This window comes from Helianthus annuus, chromosome 12 (assembly GCF_002127325.2).
Source record: "Helianthus annuus cultivar XRQ/B chromosome 12, HanXRQr2.0-SUNRISE, whole genome shotgun sequence".
Lineage (NCBI taxonomy): Eukaryota > Viridiplantae > Streptophyta > Magnoliopsida > Asterales > Asteraceae > Helianthus > Helianthus annuus.
In genome coordinates, this window is record NC_035444.2 from 4,416,403 (window position 1) to 4,436,335 (window position 19,933).

Below are 19,933 nucleotides of genomic sequence, written 5' to 3' on the forward strand. Positions count from 1 at the left end.
TGAGTTGGGCCGGTTTCCTTTCCTAACAAACCGTAAACAAATCAATAAATGAGTTGGGCCGGTTGCAAATGATTCCATAGTGGGCCGATTTTCTTTGCCATACCTCTATTAGTATATTGGGCCAAGGTTATGTTATTGAGCCAATGTTATATTTAAATAAATGGGCTATACGAATAGAATGCTTTAACGTATTAAAGAAAGATAACGAAGAGTAAGGATCAAAAGATGGAGCGTTACTTGCCTTGAAAGTTCGGGTTGTCACACTTTGACCAGACATGTTGATCTCAAATATCACCTCACACGTGATTTTTTCACTATGAAACTTGGCAATGTTTGTCATGGTCCGCACCGCTTACCGACGTGCCAACTCATTTTCCCAAAATTCGATAAAATCATTTCTGATTAAAATTTAATTTTGGTAAATGGCATTGAGGTAAAACATGAGTTAATCCATCATCGGAAATCATTTTTGTAAATACCTTTGTGTTTTTAAAATTTATCTTAGTCTGTTGATTTTAGGGGGAGTAAATCCAAAATTTGAAAAATCCAAAAACATCGAAAAATTTAAAAACACAAAAACAATAGAAAATCAAAAATGAGTTTCCTGGCGAGAAAAAGAGAATATGATTGTACATCAGTGCTCTGTCTAAACCTCGTTAAACTTAAAATGAAAAGCGATAAGCAGCTCTATATAAGATGTATCGGTAGGCTCACAATCATTTTAAAGTGTGAAGGGTGATATAAACCTTAAATCGACTGAAGACCAGGTGGGAACCATTCATTGGCATATGGTCTTAGTACCGAAATTTCGTTTGAGACATTGCCGAGGTTCTGAGATATTCGGTCTTTATGCTGCTTATCATCTGGGTATCATGGTTGTATCTTTTACCGAAAAAAAAACGGGGACGCAAGTCTAGATCTTTCATGATACTATACTTACGTGTACATACTGCATACGACCTCAATAAGTGATCAACAATCACATGTCCAACAAATAAGTGATAATATATCACATTTATCCGGGAGTCAAGTTCGTCTCTCTGCTATACGAAAGTACTGACCTGTTCACGGACTTGCTCCTATGCCCTCATGCATCGAAAATCAAGTTCCTCATCAATAAGTGATTCTATCACATAGGGCTTGTTTTCAAATCAAAATAAGTGAGAATCTCACATCATATACGGTCAAACAGATGATAATCGGTATACTCACCGGTAAGATGAACCCTCGTGCATACCTTGATACGGGAATGTGTCGTGTGTGGATGAACACCGGTCGGTAAGTATAAATCATACCTTAACGTATCCCCTAAACATGATTACATATGATAAGTTGAGCTTAAGTGGACAACAATACCGATAATTGTTATAGGATGCTTATCTAACGTTAACTAATTGAACAAAAAGAGCGTTTTGGCATGACCGTACACTGATATGATTCTCTTACCCTCGAAACTCGCAAAAAGATTGTTTGTATATATTTTTTATTTATTGTTTTCCGTCTTTACATTTGAAAAATGAAATACCAAAAAGATTTTAGGTGTGTTTTAATATAAACTTTATAAAATCCAAAAAGATTTTGCTTCTAGTTTATTTTTGATTGACCGATGTTGGAACTCGAGTCTATCCTACCCAAAATCCTGATTTTAAGCCATAAAAAAAATTGCATCTTCATAAACAGTCGAAGTTAACAGATTTTGAAAGTTAAAGGATTAAAATTGATCATTTTCTGAACTTTCAAACTGTTGTTGGTCGGTAGTTGATTGAGATATGGTCGCACATGTGTCGTTTGTTTATGGAAATTATATTCCAAGAGGTTGTTCTCATTATGCGTTTAGATTTCTTGCATGTGCAGATGCTAAAGGCGAGGAGAACATGTTCGATGACAAGCTTCGGAATGAAGACACGACGTGAAGGCACTTAAAAGATAATGATGATAGAGTTGCCGCTGACCACTCATCAACACCATAAGGATCTAAAGAATTGAAGTTCAAAAGATTCACAAGCATAACTCAAAGGAGAGTTCATTCTAAGGGGGGGTTTGTTAACACACTTCCTACATGAAAAGGGAGTTTGTTGATACACTTTCTTCTTACGAAGCGTGAGACTTTGAAGATCCTCCGACATGAAAGACACAGAAGTCGAACCATCACAGAAGACGAACCATCACCAGTAGCGTCCAAGGGGGAGTTTGTTGATACACTTCGTGTGGACGCGACTCGGCTCGGTTCGACTCGGCTCAGTTCGACTTGGTTTCGACACGGTTAGGTCCAGCTCAAGCCCGACGTCATGACATTCCTCCGTCGTGCGCCCCAGAGTTCGACACGCGAGGCATGGAACGCCGCAAGACATTCCTGTTTACACATCACCATGACATCATCATTGTGATGTCATGGTGATGTCACATATTTGTCTTATGTTGAAATTGTGCAAAAATTGTAAACTGGTTGAATATATGGGTCGTAACATCCACATATGGGCCGAAGACTTTAGAGTGGGCTTTTGACCTTTCAGCTTGGGCTTCTACAACTCGACGAAACAAAGATTTAGGGTCAATATGTATGTCGACGAAACAGAATGTGTTTCGTCGACTTTAGTGTTTCGTCGTGCCTTTTTGCGTTTCGTCATAGTTTGTGTCTGTGTCTAGTATAAATACCCCTCTCAGTTTCTGTGTGAAACGTATGAGAGACCTGTGAGACTTAGTGAAACTCTGTAAACATTGTTTGTATATCTTTCGGGTTGTACTCATCCCTAATCAATAGATATTGAATCTTTTGGTTACGTGTTCCTATTTTACACTTTGTTTGGTTTGCACCGTCACGGGGATTCCGCACCCGTTACCGTGTTTGTGATAAACAAGGATAAGGTTTTCGTTATCGATCCACCGGAAAAACGGGACCTACACTAATAACACTTGTAGGTCCTAAAATCGGATCTTGAACACAAGGATTTCTTATTTCGAATGGTGTCACACCCCGATATTTCCACGTATTACAGGTGGGCCCGGTGGGGGGTATCGTGACGTAGTTGATATCGTCATAGTCAAACAACACAGTTTAAGTGCACAACGGAAGAAAAAGATAGATATATTTCAACCGAATAAAGAGTAATATCAAGTATTACAAATTGGCTGAAAAGATCCACAGGCGGATCAAAATTAAAAGAAATATTGTTCAACAGATTTAAAGGCATCTAAGCTTGCAAGACTCTTTTATGGATGCTTGGAGAGGCCAGCCTATTCCGATTAGTACCTGCACTTAGACTTTTTGGAAAATACGTCAGTTTACACTGGTAAATACAATTAACTGACTCATTTTGAAAATGTTTAGGAAAATTGATTTGAATGCACAAGGCACGAAATATTTTATAACTCGGGATAATTATTTATATATAAACTTGTCAAAGAATTACATGTTTGTTATACGTTCAGTAGCCCGGGCTGAATAGGTTAAAGATTAATAGTCATACCACATGATATAATCACGCGGTGAGTTATTCTCGAACCGGCGGTTATACCTTTTTATTTATATATGCACTGGCAGGTGTATGCCTACACCCCGTGCTAAGGTCGTGGCCATTTCAATGAATGATGCCAAGGATACCCGGGACATGGTCATTAACCCCCCCCCCTAAAGGCTTTAAGCAAACAAAACAATTTAAACCGGTCATTTCAATAAATTAACCATCATACGATTAAAAATTCAATGCCCGACCAAGTGGTGTTTTATATACCGTACCCCAAGCCCGTATAAGGGAAAATAAGTTAAAATTATTTACTTGAGCAAATATTCAAATTTATCTCAACCATATTCAATCAGCAAATGCAGATAGCTTTTACTGGGCTCCTAAATCTGAAACGAAGGTTTTTATAACCTATTAGATTCCTAACGGGTCTTAATTAGGCCTACACTTAGACCGGTTAGTTTTAAGGGAAGATATACGGTTCAAACGCAAGATTAAGCGAAGACCGGATTAGAATGTGATTTAGACCCGACAAGTTTGTATACTTGTTTAATATGGGTAAACTAAACACATTCTGGATTTTGAGATAAAAATGGTAAGGTTCGACCCGTTTCGGTTAGTTTATGCAAACTAGTTACATAAACCGCTCCGAACGCAAAAAATGCATAACGGGTAAACAAATGAGTCATGAATAGGTTTCCTAAGTTAATATGCCCTAAATATTTTGTGATATCAGTAGGATACCTTCCATTATGCCCAAAACGAATTTAAACTCAAATTATGCCGCGTAGGGGTATTTTGGTCATTTTAAAGCTTATAAAAGAGATTAAATATTAATCTGAGATTCAGGTCTGATATAATCAGTAAAAATACTTAATTTAATAAGTTATATCAGTAGGGTATTTCATATATGTGAAATTTATCATTTACAGCCAAACTATGCACCGAAGGGGCATTTTGGTAATTTCACATAAGCTTTAAAGGTTAAATCTGGAAATCCGAGTTTAAAACTTTTGCTTACTGTTAGAGCATAAAAATTTACTAAAAATATCAATAGGTGTTAAGTCTTATATATTTAAAATAGTTTTAACTCATACTATGCGTTTAAAACGCGTAAAAAGACGGTTTTAAGCGATTTCCGGGTTTTATAAGAAAAGCTGATATTTTTATCATTCCAAAAGGCTTAAAATATTTTATTTATCATATAAGATCAGTAGAAAAAGGTTTGGTATCAAAATGATTTGTAAAACTCATTTTATAGGCCAAAAGGGCAAAACCGACAATTACCTAATCAAAGCTAGAACCCTATGTTATGCTCAGCCTAAAAATAAATAAAAATCTTCAAATATCCCAAAATATTATTTTACATTAGTGGGTAAAAAGTTTGGTATCAAAATTTGGGTTTAAATAGGCTATATGCTAATTATGTCGTTTAATTAATAAAAAGCTTTTCATTTACGCTAATGAGCATAACTCCTAGTCTTGACCTCAAACTGATGTCAACTTTTTAGGGGCAAGTTTATAAATCAGTAATAAAGGTTTCTATTCTTTCACATTTTCAAAAATCTCGTTTTATGGTTAAAAGGGCATAATGGTCAACAATTAAGCATATAACAGAAATATGCAAATGAATCGGATAATTTAGGAACCAAGTTGTATAATCACAGAAGGTTATACTAACATATAACTTGGTCCTAATGGAACTTTAAGGCATGTCTAAACTAAGCTAAATTGGGTCAGAATTGAAAGTCAAAGCAAAAGTCTACTTTCGCGACTTTCGGTTCCGAACCGAGCCTATACTCAAAATTGTCGGGTTGAACATGCTTAGACATGTTCATACATTAATTACCAAGTTATATGAGTGATAAAACAGGTTGCATGGCTTCTACATTGTTAATTATGCGTTTATTTGAAAATTAGCTTTCTGTTGACTTTTTATAATCAAGTTTGACCCGATAATTGACCTAGTTAGAGTGGGAATCAGAGGGTGCCCTTTTAAGGGTTTATTACCCACATAATTACCAACTCATAGCTACTTTCAATTCGAGAATTGACTGGACCATTAGTGATTAATCACTAAGTCAAACCTTAATTACGACGGTTTGACTTTTTGGTCTATAACCTAATTAAAAGGACTAAGCAGAGATTAAAACTCTTACTTAAGGTCCTTATTATCTTTTCTACACTTCTCAATCTTCTCCTAAGGCCAGCTACCTCCAAAGATGAGTGCTTGAGTTGTTGCAAGTGAATGAGCACTTGAACAATTGAACTTATGGCCTTTATATAGGATTTCTAGAGCTCCAAGATCATTCCATATGTACCTAGGAGGTAATTCAGATGATCCCAAGTGTCCCTAGGTCAATATAAACCATCAAACAAGCCCCTAGAATCGAAAAACGAGGCTTTAAAGTCGGTGTAACCTGTTAATACAGACATCTGCCATGTTTTTGGCATCTGGGCGTTTTTACGTGGCCCGCGTAAGACTTAAGGAAGTCTTACGCGGCCGGTATGAATGCTGGCTCCGGTCAACAAGTTTCAAACTTTGCACTTTTGGTCCCTGGTCCTTCCAAACTTGATTTTTAGCTTGTTTTATTGCACTTTTAACCCTCCAACTTGGTTTTTAAGGACTCTAAGTCATAAACCAACTTTGATAAGTCCCCGGTTATTTATATGATCACCGAAAAGTCTTAAATTTCAACGTTGATGCTTTTAACCCCTTACGTACGAATGTTAGTATAACTTTCTCATACGGAATCGAAACCTTGTGAAATTTTTATCACTTATTCTAGTGAGCATAATTAATCATAACAAAGCTTTGGGTTCGCTAAAAGGTCACTCAGAGGTTTAAATTAAACATGTTGACACTTTTAACCCTTGCGGTTTGTAAACTTTCACTTTCTCCCGCAATTGGCTTCTATGATTCATAATTCATTCGTTTAAGGGTATAAACATCGTGTAGGGTTATTGAAAGGTATATTTATCCATTGTTGACACTTTGGATCCCTTCATTCACATATTTTCTTTGTTTGTCAACTTTAGTCCTTCTAAATTAATTCTTTACACGTTTAAAGCTCATGATACGTGTCGATATAATAATGGACATGAATTTACGAGGTGTTACATCCTCACCCCCTTAAAAGAAATCTCGACCCCGAGATTTACTGAAACAAATGAGGGTACTTCTCTTTCATTGTGGACTCTACCTCCCACGTGTACTCGGGACCTCTACGGGCATCCCATTTGACCTTTACAATCGGCACTTGCTTCCTTCAAAGCTTCTTAACCTGTCGATCCTCGATCGACAAAGGTTTTTCAATGAACTTTAAGCTCTCATCAATATGCACATCTTTAAGTGACATGACTAGTGACTCATCAGCTAGACATTTTTCAGATTACAGATGTGGAATACATTATGAATACCACTGAGCTCTTCAAGCAGGTTTAACTATAAGCCACTGTTCCGACACATTCGATGATCTCGAATGGTCCTATATATCGTGGGCTTAACTTGCCTTTCTTGTCAAATCGCATTACCCCTTTCCAGGGTGATACCTTAAGTAACACTTTATCAACAACCTCAAACTTTAGAGGTTTACTCCTTTTATCTGCGTAACTTTTCTGCCTATCCCTGGCAGCTTTGAGACGATCTCGTATCTGTACAATCTTATCTGTCGTCTCCAGAACTATATCAGGTACTGTGAGTTGGACATCTCCAACTTCTGCCCAATAAACGAGCGTTCTGCACTTTCTTCCATATAAAGCTTCAAATGGTGCAGCTTGGATACTGGAGTGATAGCTATTATTGTACGAAAACTCGATCAGTGGAAGATGATCATCCCAACTTCCACCTAAATTAATAACACAAGCCCTTAACATATCTTCCAACGTTTGAATTGTTCGCTCGCTTTGACCATCCGTCTGAGGATGATATGCAGTACTGAAATTCAATCGAGTGCCTGGGGATTGCTGAAAACTTTTCCAGGAGTGCGATGTATACCTCGTATCCCTATCAGAAATGATGGACACTGGCACTCTGTGGAGAGATACGATCTCATCCACATACAGCTGAGCTAACTTATCTGAGCTGTGTGTTTCCTTAATAGGTAGGAAGTGGGCTGACTTAGTCAGTCTATCCACTATCACGCAAATAGTATCATTTCCTCGCTTTATCTTTGGTAACCTTGTGATGAAATCCATAGTTACCATTTCCCACTTCCAGGTGGGAAGTTCAGGCTGTTGCAGCAACCTGACGGCTTCTGGTGTTCAGCTTTAACTTGCTCGCATGTCAAATATTTGGCCACATAAGTGGCTATAGATTTCTTCAAACCTATCTACCAGTAATTTGCCTTTAAATCCTGGTACATCTTATCACTTCCAGGATGAACTGAGTATTTGGAGCTATGGGCTTCTTGAAGATTCACTTCTCGCAGTCCACCATAAATTGGAACCCATATGCGTCCATTCAGTCTTGGAATTCCATCCTTGCCATAGGATAGTTGGTCGGCAAATGCACCCAACTTTTCATTTGGGAAGTTAGCTTCTAACATAGCTTCTTTCTGGGCAGCTAACAACTTTTCATTTAAGTTGTTCTTTAATTCAATGCTCTTGGCATTGGTTCTGATGGGCTTAACCCTTTCCTTCCTACTTAAGGCATTGGCGACCACATTCACCTTGCCTGGATGGTCTCGAATTTCGTAATCATAGTAGTTTAAAGTCTCCATCCATCGTCGTTGTCTCATGTTTAAGTCTTTCTGATTAAACAAATGTTGAAGGCTCTTGTGATCAGAATAGATCACACACTTGGTACCATACAAATAATGCCTCTAGACGATCATAAATTTATACGATCTTATCCGTCGTTTTTCCAGGTCCCTTTCAGATCCTGATAACTTGAACTTACCATCTTTTATCTAACATCAGATGTTTAACATCTCATCTATACAAGGTCTCTAAAGGAGCAACCTTGATATTTATATAACATCTATTATAGAAACGCTTACTTATGGTGAGATGGTTATTCCAACTATAGCTTAAAACCAATCTTAAGGGATAGCTAATCCTTACAGTTAGTCGAACAAATCGACGATCCTGGGCAGCTGATGGCGATTCCTAATTGTTGCCTAAATAGGGTTACGATTCATTCGTTTAAGGGTATAAACATCGTGTAGGGTTATTGAAAGGTATATTTATCCATTGTTGACACTTTGGATCCCTTCATTCACATATTTTCTTTGTTTATCAACTTTAGTCCTTCTAAATTAATTCTTTACACGTTTAAAGCTCATGACACCTGTCGATATAATATTGGACATGAATTTACGAGGTGTTACAAATGGTGTAACTAGTCAATGGGAAATGCGACTTTTGGCGAAAGTTCGCATGATCAGAATTCTCTTTATATAACTATATATGGGATGAGTCAACTATTAGCAAACTCGGGAGCTATATTGGGTCGAATATTTTAATGAAAATGACTCCACAAGAATTTTAGAATTTTGATTTGTTGGCTTGCTGGAAAAGTAAGGAAGTTCAATTTTCGATCTTAACCACCGTGGCCTGAGATTTACTAACGGTCCAAGCTTCTACGGTAGCTTAAGAATCTGCTTTTTCTATTAGTGGGAGGGTCTTATCGATAAGGAGAATTCGATAACTCCTCCAGTGGTAGAGATGTCCGTTTGCTTGAAGGATTACCTGGATGCGACCGAGAAAGTTCAAGATAAACGCTCACTGGAGGGAGAATTGGAATCTGACGCCGAGTTATAAGAGGACGAGCTAGGTAGCGGATTGATGAACCCAATGACCAACAAAGAAGCCGTATTTGATGATTAACTCCGAAACAGCTTCTATTCGGGCGAAGATTAAACGACGGTTTTCAAGATCTAGTATTTTACTTATTTAGTTCCACTAAAAATAAAATATATATATTAATTGAGGCTTTGTATTTTCTATTTTATGTTTGATGAATGTTTAAGTTTAAGTTTTGAATAAAGTGTATTTTATGTATTTTTTTATTTAAAAAATTATTATAAAATAGGTTTTTTTTACCGGTTTTACACCCAATCTAAACCGGTTTGGACCAGTTCGGGTTTCCCCTTTCTAAAACCAGTTCGGTAAAGAAAAAAAACCGTGGTATTTGTAAAAAAAAATGGTTCCGCTAAAAACCGATTTGTCGATCTCTATCTAGGAAGGTGGATGTAGGCAAGCCTTTTCACAATTTTTTTTGGAATTGCTTGCAGCTCTAAAAAAATAAACCAAGACATAATGTTGATGCAGATTTTGTGTCCGATTCTTGTCGAATAGATTAGATTTTTATTTTATGCTGATTATGTGATAGTTAGTGAAACGGTCAAACAAATGTGTATTGACCCGCTCGTTTGAAGTGGTCAAACGAGAGGGTTGTGGGTTTGACCGTGTGTGTGTGCAAGTGAAGTGGGTGTGGGTATAAATACCACCCCTTGTCTTTCATTTGCACTAGAGAGAGTTGTGAGACAAGGAAGCTCATTTGAGAGTTCCCTGTCAGCTTCATTCTGTGGGGGAGAGATCACCACTTGGTCTCTCCCCGAATGTATACTCCTTTGGTATTAGTTCGGTTATCACGTAATCGGGCCGATTTGTAATGTTATACTACCGGATTAATACAAAGAAGTGTTTGTTTATCTCTCTAATCTCTCCCGTCTTGAACTAATCTCACACTAATCACGGTTTCGGTCACGAAACACGGTCCTACAATTGGTATCAGAGCCATGGCACCCGATTTAGTAAATCTAACAGTTTGCTAATTCATATGTGCTCTAGATCTGTGATTCTTGTGGTTTTTATTCAAGATGTAAAAATGGTGAAAAACCCAGATCTGGACCGAAATATTCGGGTCTAGATGAAACAGAACATATACAAGAGTTGGGTTTTATGTTTTACACCAAAATAATCAAGTTGTCATCATCAAAAATCATATATACAATGTTTTCGTCAAATCTGCAAAAGAAACAGTACACTATGTTCTTGAAGATGGGTGGCAGCTGGTTAAACAACTAGGGTTTCTTCATATTCGCACCCGACGAAGACTCCATTGGTCGAGCTCGACGAACATTGAATGTTCGTCAAAACCTTGAATGTTCGTCAATGTTCGTCACTTGCTGTTTGTAAAAAAAATTAATAATATATACATCGACGAACATCTGCAATGAAATGGCTGTTTGACGAAATCACCTTTGAAGAAGTTCGATATGACGAAATCCCATATGTGACGACGAACACTCTAAACATCAACGAACTTGGTATCGCAGCCGATGTAATCAGGTTTATGGCAACATCAGAAGTTGTTGGAACAGAAGCATCAAGCCGTGACCAATTGTTATCGAATTGCTCTTTACATCTTCTGCTATACACTTCGAGTGACCCGATTCGAGCTCGAACCGTAGTGATTGACCGGTTGAAAACAAAAGCCCCATGATTGTTACCATACATATGACAAATCTTTGAAGCTTCATTGTTAACAGAGATGGTGTAGCAACTGATGTTGTTCAATTTTTGGGGGTTTTGGTTCTTTGGAGTCTGGGTATCGCCGATGAGAAGAGAGTAATTTTCTGATTTTTGGGTCTGTTCATCGCAGAAAAAGGAAGCAATAATGGTCCAAGTTTTACTTTTTCTTTTGGAGGTTGTGTATTAAAGAAAGAAGATGATGGTATAGGAGCTAGTGAAAATGAACAACAAGGGTAGAGAGAAAGAAGAGATGTCAGATGGTTTGTTTGACTTTTGGGGATGCCTACTAAAATGTGATGACAACTTTCATTTGGGCTTAAATATTGATTTTGGGCTCATGTTCACCAAAAATCACATAAATTATTAGTGGGTTTGTGTTTGAAATTGTTAAATGTTTGGCTGGTAGATAGAGTTTTTCTAGTGGGTGAGATGAAAATTGATTAAAATTGGGATCCATTATAAAAAAAAGGTTATGAAGTCATGGACTCGTCTCTATTCGTGATTTACAAAGTGAGGGTCGGGTATTCGCGGAGTTGATTTGAATCGCGCTTCTAAATATCAAGGTCAAAATTCATACGGGGTTTGGGAGCGCACAGGATGATGCGGCATGATGAAAACAAAAAATGATGATATTTTGAAAATTGTGGGGTAGTCCCCGTTACCGATGCGAACGTCAAACTTGGTGACTTGACTACTATGGGCCAAAAACAAAACGGTATGTTCACTTCCACACGTCAATGTTTATGTTTGTTATCGGTTATTCGAAAATGTTCGAAATCATTTTGTTTATTGTCATATTCTCGCATTTGAAAACGAACGTATGAACCTGGAATGTCAATACCGGTCCTAACGACTTCACAAAGTCTTTGGAGGGATACAAGTCGGTCCTACGGGGTACTAGGGCGAAATTTCTTTATCAACTAGAATATGCAACGAAGAAATCTTTTTGTTTATTGTCATATTCTCGCATATGGTAACGAATGAATAAACCTAGAATGTCAATACCGGTCCTAACGAGTTCACAAAGTCTTTGGAGGGATACAACTCGGATCCTACGGGGTACTAAGGGACGTTCTTATTCAACTAGAATATGCAAAGAAGAAAGTCGTTTTTGTGATTTTTCGAACAACCGAGAACATTCCGTGAAGATTGACGATCAGTGGAGGGAATTGGTGAACATTTGAAGATAAATTCTACTCAGTGGAGAGAATTTGTTATGTGAAATTGACGATAGTTTCTTTGAAGTGGAGAAAATCTGTTAAGGTTTAGATATCTTACCAAAGAAATGGGGGGATAAAAATTTTCGTATGTTGAATTTCTTCGGTAAATTTCTAAACGCAATCACAGGTGGTAGAGTTTGTGTTATGACAAATCAAGACTTGATGCAGTTTATAAAGAATGGAACCCTTATCAAATGCCGGTTGGGGAAGATTAGCGGAAGATCGGTCAATTGAGCCTTGTGAGGAAATTGCACAACAGCCAACACGGATACGCGTACTTTGAGGGGGAAATATTATACAAGGAGCGTCAAGATACTACTTACCTGGATCATCGGTCAAGGGGGAATTTGTTAACACAAAGAAGATAAACACGTGACTGAAGATCGCTTGCAGTTGCATTTTCAGCATTCAACAGCAACGGACAAGGGGGAATTTGTTGATGCAGATTTTGTGTCCGATGCTTGTCGAATAGATTAGATTTTTATTTTATGCTGATTATGTGATAGTTAGTGAAACGGTCAAAAAAATGTGTATTGACCCGCTCCTTTGAAGTGGTCAAACGAGAGGGTTGTGGGTTTGACCGTGTGTGTGTGCAAGTGAAGTGGGTGTGGGTATAAATACCACCCCTTGTCCTTCATTTGCACTAGAGAGAGTTGTGAGACAGGGAAGCTCATTTAAGAGTTCCCTGTGAGCTTCATTGTGTGGGGGAGAGATCACCACTTGGTCTCTCTCCGAATGTATACTCCTTTGGTATTAGTTCGGTTATCACGTAATCGGGCCGATTTGTAATGTTATACTACCTGATTAATACAAAGAAGTGTTTGTTTATCTCTCTAATCTCTTTCGTCTTGAACTAATCTCACACTAATCACGGTTTCGGTCACCAAACACGGTCCTACACATAAGAGTCGGAAAAACATGCATAAGCACATAGTTACTAAAAACATGGTGTATATAACTTTCTAAGTAAAAAATACCACACCTATAAATGGTCAAAAGCCGACACATAGCACCTCATGAAAACAAAAACAAAAACTTAAAGCTTAGCTCCTAAAACAAGATTTTAATACGGGTGCTACTTTCTACACCCCCCTATTTACTTTTTTCACCCCCCTCCTCTCACATACTTACAGGTGGGGCCTGCGTGGGACCGACAGTTTTTCTCTCACAAGGGGGGTGTAATCAGGAAGGAGGGGGGGGGGGGTGTATAGAATGGGCCTTTTAATACATAAAAATAGGGCATCCTTCTAAAAGTCATTAACTTTAATTCTATGTCCCCATGAAATTCTATATCAACCATGTCCTTAGAGAGGTAATAGATTTAGAAAGGTTTAAATAAAAATAAAAATAAAAATAAATTATAGGAGTCATTTTGTACTTTTACTAAAATATATAAGATGCAATAAAACCTTGTCAATTGAGCTTGTGGGTATGTACTATCCAATTGAGTGGCATCAAACAAATTAAGCACCAAGAAAGCATAAGATACAACCAAACAAAGCACAAAGAAATTGAATAGTAACCATGTGAGAGAAACCATATTTGATAAATAATACATGCTTAATTAATTTCTAAAAAAAAATGTGATAAATAATACATCCTTCTAAGGCACAATATATGATATCATCATCATATAGCGGTCTATCATTCATTCACAAGGGATATACAATACTAGGTCAACTAGAAAATACACATTTGAACACCAGTTCACATGTTATGGAGATAAAGAGAGCATTTTGGGCATATATGTTGGAGTGTCGATCTATTGTTAATTTGATTAAATAATGCACATAATAAGATTATCAAGACTATAATTGCATGGATGCTAACTTAGACATCATATAAAACATGTTATTGCTCTATTGCCCTTAAGAAGATTGAAAGAAAATAACAATCATATCTGAAAGGATAACTCCAACCATCAATTCATTAATATATTAAAACATACACTAAAACATTGAACCTATATAATCCTTAACTAATTTCAATCCTCTCACAATAAGAAACTAGGATCCTTGAAAACTCAATTAGTCAACACATCCCCAAAGTTAGAGTCAATGCTATTCATTCACTAAACAATTAACTCATGCTGCTGGAGCATAATCATAATCTCCATCATCGTCATCATCGTTTCCCTCTAAGCTAGCCAATATTGATTCTTGTAGTCGTTTGTTGCCACAATCATCACCAACGTTGTCTCCATTTGCACGGTTCATGCTGCACCACCATGGTTCTGTTGTCTTGTTCATCTCATGAGCCATTTGTTGGAATGGGCTTATGATGAAACTTAGAATTGTGTATGAAAATGAGAAAACCAGAAGCCATATTTAATGGTAAGTAAAGGAGATCAACGTACCAGATTCTTTGAAAACACGCATATATAGATATACATAGGCATAAGTGTGGTCTTATAAGTAAAGGGTGTGTGTAACATGGTTACAACCATGTGAAAAACAATTCAGGTGACATGTCAGCAGAATAAGCACAATCAGACAAACTGCAAATATGTGGTGAACATGAGTATATCTGTGTGACTACCTGGTGCATGAGTGGGTCACAATTGTAAAGGGAAAGTGTGGGATTCCCCCACTTAGTGGCTGAACAGGAAGGGAACACTGGGAAAAGCGATAGTGTCTTTTTTTCATCAATTGTAAATATATAATGAGCATATCTTTTTGTAAGAAAGATTAACTTATCTATCACAACCAAAAAATAACTACCACCAATTATTTGACCTTTCAGTATTATTATATATTACATATAACAAGACTTCGGGATCACATTGACCGATATCTCTAGGTCCGCCCCGTTGGGGATATATATATAAGCTACATCTAGTATTGATGATACGAGTTCCCTGTATGAACATGAGCACAAATCGGGTTTTTAGTCCAAACAGGTTCGGATTACAGCAGGGGCGTAGCTTTCAATGGGCCGCGGGGAGGCTTGGTGGGGGGGCACTACAAAGAATTCTGGCAATAGCGGCGACATTTGTCGCCGCTAATACTCCCAATTGTCGCCGCTAATAGTATTTGTCGCCGCTAATTCCTTTGTTTTAGCGACGACTTCTATGGTCGCTAAAGGCATATATGACACATCAGCAATTATCATTTGCGACGACAATGTCGCCGCTAAAAGTCAAAAAACCAATTATTTCTTTTTTTTTCTCGCTTAATCCCAGTTTTTGCAAATAACCGTAACCTGCTGTTTCTTTTAATTTTCCATACGCAAACAATAATTCAAACAATTCTTCAAACAAACCAAGTTTTAAACATAAAACTACAACAAAAGTATTTTGTTTGATTAAGTTAAAGTTTTGAAACCCCTAAGTTCAATACAAAATACATCATTCTCCCTCCTCGTCCGTGTCATTTTCGTTGTCTTTTCTTGATCTCTTCTTATCCATAGCTTGGTACAGTCGTTCCATAAATCTCGGGTCTTCAAACAATTCGTCAAAATATTCCTACAAAATAAGATATACAGTATTAGTTTAACAATTTAAACACTTGCCGAAGCGCTTAATATTATTAAAAGGCATATAAACTGCAAGTAATATGGAATTCGAATGCTATTGCGAGAATGGTATAATGGATTACAGCTGATTGTACAGTCGCCGCTATTGCCAGAATTCTTTGTAGTGCTTAAAGTTATACCAAGAGACTTGGCCAACTGCAAGAGCAAGTAAAGCTATGGACACGCGCAAAACAGGCGACAACACGAGCTGAGGTGGCAGAGCAGGCAAAAGCCGCCCGCGAAGAGCAAGTAAAGGAGTGGAAGGAACAGAAGCAAAGACGGAGAGCCGCATTAGCCGCCCTCCGAGCAGAATCGATGTCGAGATCGAGCCATAGTTTAGAGTATGATGATAATTCTTATATGCCTCAAGTACTCAATTTAGCAATTTATGCAATTTCAACTTAGGATATGTTGTTTCTTTATTTTTTGGTGATGTTACATAACATTAATAAGTTAAAAGACTGTTGGTTCTTGTTAATATTCGGGTTTTACACATCTACTGGTTTCAGCGTCCAACTCATGTTTTTCTTATTTTTTTCAGAATTTATATATAAAAATCCAACAAAATGTGACTGACTCTTAAACGTTATCTGTGACTGACGCTTAATCCGACCCGAACCCATTCTCCGACCCGAACCCATTCTGACCCGAACCAGTTTCAACCCGAACCCAATCCGGCCCGAACCAAAACAATCTTTTTTTTGTAATCAATAATTCAGTCTGCACATGCTCTAATCAATAATTCACAACAAGTAATTAACAGTTGTTAATTGTGATTTAACTATCAGTAATTAACAATCAAAGTCGATGGCAGTTAATCATGTGGATTAAAATCGCAATGATTTGAAACGTGGGTGTGTTACCTCTGAAAATTGCGGACGTGTCTTCTCCTTCTCATGAGGACTCACGTCACTCGAGGCTGAAGATAAAGAAGGTTTACGCCCAAGTCCCCTATAAATTCCGCGCCGAGCACCAAGCACCTTTTCAAAAACTTGAACATTACTAATGGCAGGCGCACTACTTTCACCGAGTTCACCCTCATCTTCCAAGAATGGGTTATTTTGGGTCCTTTGTCTTTCAAATTCTTCTTTTAATAGGTTCTGTATTTTACAAAGATAATTGAAGGACAACCCATGAATATACACAAACTCGATAACTAGCGTGCGGATTGGTCGTTTCGTTACTGTTGAAAGCAACAACACGAATCGACATCCTATTGCGAAAATTCTTTGTAAACACTTACAAAATTCGAATCGACATATTATATATATAATATGTCGATTCGAATTCTTAAATATATATATATACACACTTTAAATGAACACTTACAAAATTCTCCTCTTCCAACGGGCTGGCAAAAGTCCCATCTGGTAGAGTATGAGCATGAGCGTACGTATCCAAAGCTTCAACATTCTGTCAAACATTAAAAATTAGATGATATATTGAATAAACACTTATATGTATAAACCATTACCTTTTTAAAAGACCAGCTGCTATATGATGCTGACCCCCCAAGGCTGGCTCGAGCTCGGCTCGAACCTAAAACGAGCTGGCTCGGCTCGAGCTCCAAATAAAAATCGAGCTTGGGACAATAAATAGTTTGGGATTTTACTTGCAAGTTCCAGACTACAATTATCCACTGTGACTCAAAACAAAAATGCAAATATTTATGGCACCTTTTTGATCCAACATTTCCATGGCTAGAGGTTTGGGACTAATAACCATGTACCAACTGTATTGATTTTTGTTAACTTTAATGGCTGATTAGTTAGTAAAATAGATTTATAATAGACAAAAACAATATTGTAGACAAAAAAATATTATAGTGCTCGACAAACTACACTATTACGTTTAAATGGTGGAAGATGTTGTGAGCAATTATGAAGCTTCACAACTTCATACTAGAGGAAACAGCATTACTAGAGGAAACAGAGTATGCAATCTTTTTTTTTATCTAGATTAGGTTTAATACATTTAAAACTAACACACACACATATATATATAATAAAATAGTTCGAGCAGCTCACGAGGTCACGAGCCGAGCCAGGCCTAGCTCGGGCTCGGCTCGTTTACAAACCGAGCCGAGCCGAGCCGACCCGTTTGAAACCGAGCCAATTTCGGGCCGAGCTTTTTTCGAGCTATTTTCGAGCGAGCTTGGAGCAAGCCACGAGCCGCGAGCTTGTTGAACACCCCTAGTTGCTTATCAAAAGACTAAAAGCATAACCATAACAAGTTAAACACAAAGATTGTCCCAAACAGCACTAATAGATAATATCACAGATTACAAAAAGAAATCAGGGAGACTATCAATTATCAGCTAAATCTAAACATGAATAGTGAACTACATATCAAGCGGAACATAAGTGCAATCATAAAATCGCTAAAACGTATCATTTATAGCAAACAACGTGACGAAAACATACAATACTAATCAATCAACACCTACACGATCGTTAGTTCAACAATCAGTCTCAAATACATCCTAAATTCCTCAACAACAAACCTCACTCGAAGACATGAATGCTAAGCCACAAATCAAATTGAACATAATTACATTATTCGAATGTTACCAACCCAGACCCGTTTTAACCCGACAAAATTAACCCTTGATATACAATCACTTTTTTTAAAAGACATTTTTTTTAACCAACCCGATACCCGTTCTGACCCGAACCCGAACACCCATTTTGACCCATGACCCGACGCAAATAAAAAACCCACATTCCAAATACAGTATATGTATTTACAGTATATGATTGTCTTCCAGTTTCAAATACCCACATAGAAAACCATAAATTAGATACTGTAAATTTAGGGTTAGTATGTTTGTTTGTCTTCCTCTTTCAAGTCATCTACTTTACAGTTTCATTGTTGGCAAAAAACTACACAAATTATCAACATATGCACTGAAATTGCAAAGAAATTCGGATGGATTATACGTACCGTCGAGTGGCGTCGGAGATTAAGGCGAAAAGAGATGACAGTGCTCCGGCAGAGTGAAGGTGGTGCGGCGGTGCTCCAGCAGAATCAAGGTGGTGCGGCGATGCTCCGGCAGACTCAAGGTTTTCCGGCGACGGCGTGGTGAGTTGTGGTGTGAGAGCTGTGTGCAGATTTCATCTTGGAGGGAACATTGCCGCTAAAATGGATTGTGAGCTTTTTAGAGATGCTTTATTGGGATAAACCCTAGTCATTGGATCAGATAAGCAAACAACGGTCCAGATCTTTTGTAAAGCCTTTCACCCGGATCCAGACCTTTAGCGGCGACATTTTAGATGTCGCCGCTAAAAGTGTCGCCGCTAATACTTGGATTTCTTGTAGTGGGGGGGGGGGGGGGGGCTTGGTGGGGGGGGGGGGGGCGAACTTTTCGCACAGTAGTGTTAGGTATGGACGTTTCGTATAGAATTTTTCAGGTATATGCGTTTTTGACCCCCTAGTTTCATAAAATAAAATTTACTTATATAGAATTTTTAGGTCCGGTGACTTCCGACCCACGTTGGAAATTTTCAAGCTTCGACACTGGGTTAAAGTCGGGTTGGGTTGGGTCAAGGGAAGTCAAACCGGGTCAGGTTACAACCTGGTTTTTAGTGTGAAAGGATCGGGTTCCAGCTGTTTGAAACCGCTTTTAAAGCGACTTGGATCGGGTGGTTTCAAAGTATAAGGTTACAAACCATTTTCAACCCTAGGGTTCGGTTTGGGTCCAAACAAACCACATTCAGTGTTCCTAACCCAGTTTTTTGTGCAACTCTAGTTCTCGGTGCCATCAAGAATGAAAACCCAATTATCCGATCCACCACTCAAGCCAAGATTACACTACGCAAAAGCTCATCTGGTGATGGGCCTGGCCAAGTAAGCGACCACCAAGCCCACCTGGTTACAACAGAAATGTGTTCGATCGGTGAAACTTATGATGCATCAAAGTATATCACAAGGGACACAGTTCATGTGATATTCAATCAGAACATCAACATATGACTAGGAATCGTTAGATCAAATTCCTTGGCTAAAATGAACTTTAGAACACAATATAAGCTTACTGCAGTATATTATGCAAAATCAATGTAAGGTTTAATATACTGAAGCAGTAGCTTGATGCAACGAATTTCCTAGACTAATTCGAACCAAACTTCGTCATCATATTATTACTATAATTTCTTGTATACAGGTTAATAGGTATTTATTGATGTACCTGAAAGTGATTGTTTTTGGTGATCAATATAGTCTCCACAATGGCAGGATCACAATGACATTGTATGGTAGAAT

The 19,933-nt window shown here is 37.8% G+C and overlaps 1 protein-coding gene across 1 annotated transcript; it reads right to left on the minus strand.

The window, feature by feature from the left end:
- Positions 1 to 15,351: 15,351 nt before the first annotated feature.
- On the minus strand, positions 15,352 to 18,191 carry LOC110896252. Its single transcript, XM_035981059.1, has 5 exons — positions 18,177 to 18,191; positions 17,148 to 17,387; positions 17,003 to 17,086; positions 16,537 to 16,773; positions 15,352 to 15,623 (listed from the first exon to the last, which is right to left on the minus strand). The coding sequence occupies exons 1-5, from the start codon at positions 18,189 to 18,191 to the stop codon at positions 15,507 to 15,509; spliced, it is 693 nt and encodes a 230-aa protein (XP_035836952.1). The 3' UTR covers positions 15,352 to 15,506.
- Between the last annotated feature and the right edge of the window lie 1,742 nt (positions 18,192 to 19,933).